The sequence below is a fragment of the Amborella trichopoda genome, chromosome 8 (assembly GCF_054954075.1).
Source record: "Amborella trichopoda isolate Santa Cruz 75 chromosome 8, AtrichopodaSantaCruz75HAP2 v2.0, whole genome shotgun sequence".
NCBI classification, from domain to species: domain Eukaryota; kingdom Viridiplantae; phylum Streptophyta; class Magnoliopsida; order Amborellales; family Amborellaceae; genus Amborella; species Amborella trichopoda.
In genome coordinates, this window is record NC_142343.1 from 14,950,625 (window position 1) to 14,960,445 (window position 9,821).

The window sequence follows — 9,821 nt, forward strand, 5'->3', positions numbered from 1 at the left end:
CTAACTATGGATCAAACATTATTTCATGCATTAAAATGCCCTTCGAGGTCTTGCAATACAAGGGTAGCTTCACAAAAGTTGGGCCACTATCGCACGTGCTTATTCACACGTTTAGGTAGACTAGGCACGTGCGGCCGTAGGAAGAGACAAAAGTCTGTCGAACGTGGCCCACCTCACGTGGATTCACGCGTTGCGAATTTTCCAACAATGGTGTTTCAACACCTGTCCCATCCTAATCATGACCCACATGCAGGCATGCATATGATGATGTGTGGGTTATGTATCACTTTCGGGACCCACATGCCCCGGCGTGCATCTTCTAAGAGATCCCCTGTATAATGCTCTAGCGGGAGCAAGCTGTATACTTACTCCCTCACCATAACGAACACATTTTTAAAGGCAAAAAGTTTATATAAGGTTGCAACTTCAAAATGTAGAATTATAGATGCACCTCAAAAATCGATCGGAAAAATTTGTTTTAATGTTGAAAAGCCCTCTAATTGATCATCTCGACATCGAGATAATCGATCGGAAATAGTTGTTTTAATGTTGAAAAACCCTATAATTGATCATCTCGACATCGAGATGTATGAATATGTAAAAAAAAAATTTTAAGTCCTACAAATAGTGCATCTTGCGACACATTATTTAGACTGTCCATTTTTAAAATTTTTATACATTTATAGATCTATTTGATTTTAATAAGTTTTGGAATTTCAAATTTTATAATTAGATATAAAAATAGATTTTTAGATAATCCTAATAATGTTTTACACCAAAATTGCATGTCATGATAAAATGTGGGGGTGCGTCTTAATTGAATTGTTTAAGTTTACCACTTTATAGAAACCGCACCCTTACTCAAATAAAATTAAGGAGAAATTTGTCCAAAAATACAGCCTTAAGGCTAGCAATTTAACATTTTACTCGGATGTTTTGAATTTATTTCAAAATATTCATAAAGAAATACACATAATATTGGCTTGGAAGGGTATAAAGGATTAAATGTCAAATAGATGAGTGTGATGTGTATTTTGATAATTTTTCATAAAATTAAATATATTTGAATTTTTTAATACTTAGATTTGATTGTCCAATATTTAGACTATTTTCTCTAGTTTTAAGATATTATTTTTTTCAAACATATACAAACTGTGTCATGCGAATTTTTCAATTTTATTTACTGTACCACAATGGTCTTTGTTCAAGCAAGAAATCATTTTTCTCAGGGATATACAAGATCTCCCTTTTATTTTATTTTTACGTTGAAGGGGTTACATCTCAAAATTATGAAGATGTATACAACAAGACTATTTACTTTTGGTATAAAGAGCTCCCAATCATTATCGACAGTTGGATTTGAAATTGGTTAGTTGAGATATGCCATTATTCAGACAAAATCTAAAATAATTTTTTTTGAATGCTACGACACACTTTCATCTATTAGATTACAAATCTAATGGCTATTAATTATTTCTTCATTTTTATACTAAAAGATAAAAGATGAAGTTTATATTGGCCTAGGTTTTATGAAAACCTAATAAATCCTCATCTCAAATTCTCATATAGAAAGCACTTTCGAAAGTAAAAATTTTCATAATGGCTCTAAAATCAATTTCCAACACTGTTAACAAATTTTGAAAACTAAAAACATGTGTAAATTTTTCGGATATGTGAACACATATTTATAGGGTGAAAGAGATGGTCCAGATAATTTGTTGCAAAAGACACTATTTTTAGAGCTTCAAATCCTTCTTTTTTTCACAACGGAAATGTTAAAGCTGAGATGATCGATATAAACGTTTTCTAGTGTTTGAATTGCAATTTTTAATAAGTTATGAAATGAGGTTTACTTATTTTGATTAAGCTGACCATTTTTCAAAAATAAATAGCCTCATTGTATACAATCCAAAAAATTATGACGCCGAAGATTGGTTTCACAAGGAGTGAACTGCTCCCGAAGGAGCATCAAACATTTTGACTTGTACTGGTAACCGCTTAGAGAGAGACGGACTGCTGGCCATCTCCCAAAAAGCCAAACGGTTTATTTGGCAGTTCGTGCGAAGTTTTAAATTGCATTGTCACGTGTGACTTGAACTAGAGGACTAGCTTCAAAACATGACGTTAGTTACCCTTGCAAAATTGAGAAATGAACAAGATAGAAAATCCTTGATCACTTGCGGACGGCCGGACCGGGTTTAATGGTCAGCAAACTTAGGTCTATCTATGTTTCTCATTATTAAACTGCATAATTCTATCTAAGGCCCAACCCTTTCAATGTAAGTGGACTTCGACCAAAGCAATTTGGACCATTAGATTCACCCAATTTTTTTTTTGGGCCATTGGATGGGTGGTCAAACTGAAAACTAGTGAATTAATCTAATTACCTTTGAATTTCCATGAAACTCCAGCTGGCTCACATGGTTTTTGAGGAATTTTTTAGAACACCTTTTAGATTTCTAGATGCCATTTGACTAGACATCATTTTCATCGGATTATCCAATGGTAGAATGTTTCTACTTCTAGTTACTAACAACCGGAAACCTTTTAGATTTTTTTCCTAATTATGATACATGGCAGAGGGCTCGGTACTGGTTACTCGATAATAACTGGTAAACTGGTCGGTTTAACTGGCCTAATTGGACAAGTCTGGGCTAGTCAAAAGATATTAAAAAGTTAAAAATCAGTGAAAAAAAGGGATTTTTAAAACTTGCATTTGTGTGTAGGGATATTTTTGAAATTTTCTAAAGAAAATGGAAAATTGTAAAAATAAGTATTAATGATCAAAACAATTTTCAATCTTAGCCAAAATGATGAAAAACATTAAAAAACACATTACAAATAAATTTCTTACGTTTTAGGGATTTTATATAATTTTTTTAAAATACCCAGTCGGATCATCGAAATCGACTGAAACCAGAACCGACCAATGACTAATGCCGATCTAACCAAGCGGTTCTGTTTTGAACCGCCGATTTTCAAACATTTGACACACACACATATAGGGTGCGGTTTGTGTAGAGCCTAGGCTCTAAACAATCAAATTAGAGCCTACCTTCAAATAGTGTGGAGAAATGTGGTTTCAATACTGGAAATCTTTGTGATAGCCTTAAAATATATTTTCATCTTTATTTATAAAGTTTAAATCCTCAAAAATAGTGTAGATCGACAAGTCTATAAAAACTTGGAAATCTTGAAAATTGACGGTCCAAAAATGCGTTACAAAATACATTATTTCTAAAACTTAAAATCCATTTTTTTTCTCATGTCCATACATCTTGATGTCGAGACGGACAATTTGAGGATATTTGCGCATCAAAACAACTTTTTCTAGTAAAATTTTTGCGATAGGCTCCAATTTGATTGTTCAGAGCCTCGGCTCTATATAAACTTTTCCCAATATATAAATATATATATATATATATATATATATAAAATCCTTTAAATTTTGTTGAAAAGGGGTGCCTTTCTTAGTGCATAAAGACTTTGAAATTTTGTGTGAATACCTATTAAGTTACCAGAAGACCCACAAACCACAAGAAGACCAAACAGTGCTCCACCGAAAAAACAAGGGCCTCTTGGTCTTTTGCCAAAAACCAAGAAAATTAGGGTCTATATAATCCTATCTTAATCAACAGTGGGAAGATCCAATGTACACAAACCATACCAGTTTTTTTAATCCACACCCAAATTTGTCTCTTTTGTTGAGGAGAGCATTCTATAACCACCAAAATGTGTGCATAATTAATTTCCCTTAATACTTTCCTTAGAAAATCTCAATGTTAATATTTATACTCCCTAATTTGTCCATTGCGGAGGAGGAGAATACATGAAGTAATATAAAATTAAAGGAATTAAAAGAAAGCAAAACCACTTGTCGGGAATAACCAACAGAAAACCCTGGTTTCCCTCTCTTTGGATTTTGACATTTGAGAGGTTTTTAGTCGGTGGGTTCCTAGTTCAAAGCCCAATACCGGTTTTCCTCCCCACAAAACAGGTTTTCTGATATAATAATAACCAAAAGATATTCTACTCCCTCTCGTGTATACTGTGCATTTACTTCCTCGGGTAAAACCCACCTATTAGAACTCTAAATTTTTGGGAATATAACCTGTTCAACCTATAGATTAACCTAAATAAAAAAGATTTTCTAGTTGTACATTCCATGTACTAAAAAAAAAAGAATTTCTCGATATTTAACAGAGAGACCATCTAAACTTTTTTTAGATTGCAAGATCTAAGTGTCAAATAACTCAAATTTCAATTTTTTTTATGAGAATAATCATCTAGTAATATTACTAAAATTCCAGGTTGAAAAAAAATTACTCCCAAGTAGGTCTTCTAGTGGAGGGAGTAAAGTACAATATGCTCCCGAAAGACGACAATATTTGTGCCTATAATAATAATGATAGTTTCTTATAATAATTGATGATAATTTATTATAAATACGAGGAGACAACTAACTATTCAACCATATACTCATTGTAGTTTTTTTCAGTTTTCTTGGGGGGATTGGGGCATTCTTATTTTAACTGTACTCCTACAAAAATCGAAAACCGAACCCTAAACCTAGGTTGCACGTTCACTAGTTCCTTTTTAATAATTTTATTGTGTGGTTACCTTTTCCATTATTTTTAAGCAAGCCCGGATCTAGCACTCAATCTAAGGTTGTCACAAATCCACAAAAGCAACAAAATCTTGTTTTCATGCTATATTTTTTAAAAAAAGTGGATAATTTCTTGCCTGAGTAACTTATTTGTTTTAAAGGAATAGTTCATATAAGGTTGCAATCAATTAAAAAATAAGGTGCACCTCAAAAATTCATTAAAAAGGAGTATTCTATTAAGTAGGAAAATCTTCTAGTTGACAATCTCGATCTCAAAATGTATGGATATAAAGGGAAAAAAAGAAAATTAGATCCTAAAAATAGTATATTTGGTAACGAATTATCTAGACTATCTATTTTCAAGATTTTCAAATGTTTATAAATCTTTTCAGTATGTACTTTTTTTAAAATTTTAAATTTCATAATTAATGATGAATATGGATTTTTAAGCATCGCAAAGTTTATGGCACCACAACTAAATTTGTCGATATAATTTAGAGGTCTGCCTTTCGTGTATAGTATAAAATGGGCAACATATACAAACCCCAACCTTGTTTTAAATCTAAAACTCATAATTCTTTTTATAAACATCATTTCTTCTAAACGCAAGTATTTGAATTTAAACTTTCGATTTTGTTTGTGGAGAACAATAGAAAGCAGATTACGTATTCCTAAAATTGGGACAGAAAATTATAGGATTCTCTTATTAGTGTCAGAGAAACCCATTTTTACGGAAAATAAAAATCTAAGCATTCCTAGTGGTCAAAAGGTTTGTTAAAATCACTTGAATGCCCACCAATCACAAAATAAAGAAAATCTTAGAGGGGACCCTTAAAAAAATTTGAATATAACCTAGAGAGAGAGGGCCTTGCCCGTGATGGTGCAACCCTAGAGAGAGAAAGTGGGGACAAAATCACATAGGGAGAAGGCCTAACCAGAGATTGTGGAATCCCATAGAGAGATTGGGATTGGGCAATTTAGGATTAGAGAGAGAAAGCAAAGAGTAAGTGAGAAGGCAAATTTAGAGAGAGAAAGCAAAGAGTTAGAGAGAGAAGGCAAATTCAGAGAGAGAAAGCAAAGAGTTAGAGAGAGAATGTGCAGTGGACAGGGGGCCTAGAAAGGCGGAGGGTGGAAGGCAAGTTTTCCCCGTGATTTCAAGAGTTTTAGATTTTGGCCTTTTGCGCATTGGCCTTTTATATAAACCCCATTAAACCCACTTTTTCAGACCCCCTCGCCCTTCTCTTTTATGTGTGAAATCTCCTGGTTTCTGCACTTTCATGGAAGGAGTTCTCTTCCCCATGGCCGCTCCTCTCTGGTCCTACCAGGAAAAGGTCCCACTTACTCTCTCTCTATTTCTTTCTCTGTTTACCCAACTGTGTTTCTGACCCCTTTTGCATTCATGATTCTATATAGTTTTAGAAATGGTTTTCTTTTTCGTTGGTTGGGGTTGTTCTTCTCAAAGGTCTCGTGAAAAAGTTTTGTGTTGACTTTTATAAGGTCTTTTATGTTTTTAAACCAATTTAGTATTTTGTTGTTATGATTATGCACCTGTTTAGGGCATGGGAACCTTTTGCAAGGCTTAGATAGACCTGTTATTTTCAATCTAGAAATGGGTTATGTTTTGTGTAACAGTTTCTGTATTGGTTTATGACCACCATCAATGCGCCTATTAGAAAATTCTGGTAATTTTTATTCAAAAACTGATAGTTTACTGTTGTGGGTTTAAATGGTTTCTGTTTCTAATAAATTTCTATTTAAAATCTCTGAATGGAGGTATTAGAGCAATGCCTCTGTTTTTTTTGTCTGGTGAGAAATCCCTGTGATTGTCATTTGAGAACCAGTTTCTATGCTTGGACTAAATCACATGTTCTTTTTATTGATTGTTAATTGAATTAAGGCCTGTTAATTGTTTTGTCAGTTAAAAATCGGCTCGTTTCTAGTGCTTTTCTAGTGGTATTAGATGCTTTCAAATTCCTCGAATAATAAAGAATTAAATAAAGATAGAGAGTTTAGCAATTCTGACTTCAAATTTGTTCATAGAGTGTTGAAGAACTGAGGCAAATCCTATTTTGCAAAATCCGAGAACTTGAATTGACTCGAATCAAGGCAAACGAACATATCCGGAGAAATGAAGAACAGATAAGACAACTGGTTGAGCTACTCAAAAAGACCTGCAAAGAAAGGGATGAAGCGAGAGATCAGTTGCAGAGTGTCCTCAACAATATGTACATCAACCCACCAACTGAGCTTTGCCCTAACCTCTCTAATCTCCAACCTAACACCCCACCACCCCCAATTCCCACAAGTGGTGGAGCCTCCACAATTACAGAGTCAGATAGCTTATCTGGAACTCACAAATCTCAAGCATATGTCTCATCCCCTGTTGAATCCCTATTCACAACTGTTTCTTCTATGCCAGACATTCCAAGTATGAACTTTGCTGATTCTGATGACTTAGATTTGATAAACCAGCTACCTATCGAAGAATTTAACAGTTATCCCACATGGGTTTCTTCAGATGTGTCTGAAATCAGATCCAATTTAGAGAATGACACGTTTGAGAATGCAGGAACAGTGGGTTCGAGTTCTCATCGAGTTCTGATAAAATCACTGCCTGAGAGGGGTAAGTTTCTACAAGCTGTAATGGAGGCTGGTCCCCTGCTTCAAACCCTTCTTGTTGCAGGGCCACTTCCTCGATGGCGCAATCCTCCACCTCTCGAGAGGCTTGATATCCCACCTGTTGGAAATAGGTCATCTGGTTCTGCAAATTTTGATAAGAAACCGGTTCTTGGCCTCAAAAATCATCAAGTTCAGTGCCCTCCTCAGAGCTTATCTTGCAATGAGAATTCTTTTGGTTTCATAAACACGGGTTTGGTTGGTTCAAATTTGAAAAAGAGGTCGGCACCATATTCTGTTCAAGGCCAAAGCCCAGTAGGAAAATATTGCAAATTTTACTAAATATCATGCTCTGTTATTTTAATTTGCTTTGTCATTTTGTTTTAGGAGAGTTTGCTTTCTCATTTTGTTTTTGGAGAGGGCCAGGTCATGTTTATAAACTGTGTAAAGCTGAGATGTACATCCTGATGTAAAGAGATTTTCTTTTCATTTCATTATGGTATATGCTTTTGAGAAGATCAGTTCAAGCATGAAGTTACATCCACAAAAGCGGCACATCTGATACAATACACCCTATGGAAGCAATTCAGTTTATGCTATTAATTTAGTGTTGCAGTATGGATCTCCACAATGCTGAAGAATGCTTTATACAAAGCTGATTTTGAACACATTTCGTTACCGTACACGATAAATTGATGTCTGTAATTATGCTGGCCATTTTAAGTTCCGGTTTACCATCTAGAACATATGTACATTTTTATATCAAGGCTTACCAGCACCATTTCTTCTGTGTGTTTAGTTAACTGCCAGTGAAGGCTGTCTGGCGTGTTTCTTTGTTCAATCTAAGGTTTAGAAGCACGGTTTTGTGACTCAGATCTCCTCTCTGGAGAACCAGTGTGGATCTGCGGATTGGTGGTCCGTATCGACGATATTAAAAAATTTAAGAAACTTAAGGAATAAAAAAAGAACTGAAAAAATATTTAAAAATAAATTGGGACTGGTACTCTGGTAGAATTGGCCAGTTCTCAGGAGAAATGGCCAGTTCCTGATAGTTAGGTAGAACCAGATTGGCCCCGGCGATTTTCGATCCGAACCGGCCTTGGTTAAATCATAAAAAAGGTTACCAATTTGTCACTGAGTTAAAGCCAGATCAGATGAGTGAATGCTAATTTTCTCTTGACCAAATTGATCATCAACTTAGAGAAAAGTACGTGTCCAGTCTAATCTAGTTGGACAGGGAGTTTGGGGAGTGCATATTTTAAAAGGTCTGAGACCCAGAGGAGGGTGTTCTGGTCTAATCTGTTTTAAAGTTGAGGTCTATTTGTAGGACCTGTCCAGCAGAAAAGAACTCATTAAAAATGGAGAAATAAGATAATAAAAAACATTCATCAAGAAAAGATTACTTGATAATTCAATTTAAATTCATGTAGCAACAAGTAAGATGACTTTTTGTATTTTCCCTATTCTTAAATGGATAACAGATTTGCAAGATGCTTTGTCTTTTTTTATTTGAAATAAGATGACTAAAGGTCTTTTTCTATGGCAAATAAGCAATGTTGCCTTTTCCTTTTCATAATGTGAACTGAAGAACTTTTATTCAATGTCAACCTTGAAAACCTTAGATCTCAAATGCATGATTCTGAAATAATGAGGGGATGGATAGGGTTGTTTGTATGTTGATGGATTTAGTGAAAGAATATGCTAGTGCTTGGGAGACAAATGGGGCACAAATTTTCTCCAAGAGAAGCGCCTCAACCGTCCAAACCAAATTCAAATATCAAATAGGTCAAAAGATTTCATGCTCCGGCTGTAGCAAGCTGTTCATTTACTCTCTCAATTAAAACCAGTAATGTAAAAAGCGGATCGGTGATCCGGATCGGGCATCTCAAAAACCCATCCGGATCGGCGAATCGGCGATCCAGATCAGGAATCGATTGAATAGGTCAGATTAAACCTTAAAAAAAATCCGAAAAAATTATTAAAATTCATTATAAATGTTGTTTTTTAGGAATTTTATAAGAAATGAGGGTACTCCATTAAGAAATTTCATTTCTTTGCATGAATATGCAAATATTGATATGTTTTTTCCCTGCATGAACTACTATTTACCATTTAATTTACATCACACCAAAAGATAAACATAGAATTATCATGGATTAAGTATATCATAATACATGGACTACAATAAAGCATACAATTCGTAACATACGATCAAAAAATAAAATGACAGACGACGTCATTCTTCATCTTGGTCACACTGGTGCCATTGATTGAATTCGCGTGACAATTCATTGACTCGTTCTAAAAACGAATCATCCAAATTAGTGGCACCTGACTATACCCAAATCCCTGAGTGTTAGTGTTTTGTTGTGGTCCTAATCCAAAATCCCCGAAGCTTATCCATCCTACATGCTCACCTACACTATCGTGCTCATCCCTACCCTCTTGTTGTTGGGACTCGATATGTGAATAATTTGGCTGGGATTGGGTGGCCTCAGAATCATCATCTCTCTCATTTTCCGCTAGACTCCCTTCCCATTCTCCCTTATTAGGTGCAATATCACCGACATCTCCGACGAATTGTGGATATGTTGGCGGG

At 34.9% G+C, this 9,821-nt stretch overlaps 1 protein-coding gene across 1 annotated transcript; it reads left to right on the forward strand.

Moving 5' to 3' along the window:
- The first annotated feature begins 5,776 nt into the window (after positions 1 to 5,776).
- On the forward strand, positions 5,777 to 7,738 carry LOC18434144 (uncharacterized). The gene is made up of 2 exons (XM_006844220.4): positions 5,777 to 5,937; positions 6,647 to 7,738. Exons 1-2 carry the CDS (start codon positions 5,884 to 5,886, stop codon positions 7,562 to 7,564), a joined length of 972 nt encoding a protein of 323 aa, XP_006844283.1. The 5' UTR covers positions 5,777 to 5,883; the 3' UTR covers positions 7,565 to 7,738.
- Positions 7,739 to 9,821: the final 2,083 nt, after the last annotated feature.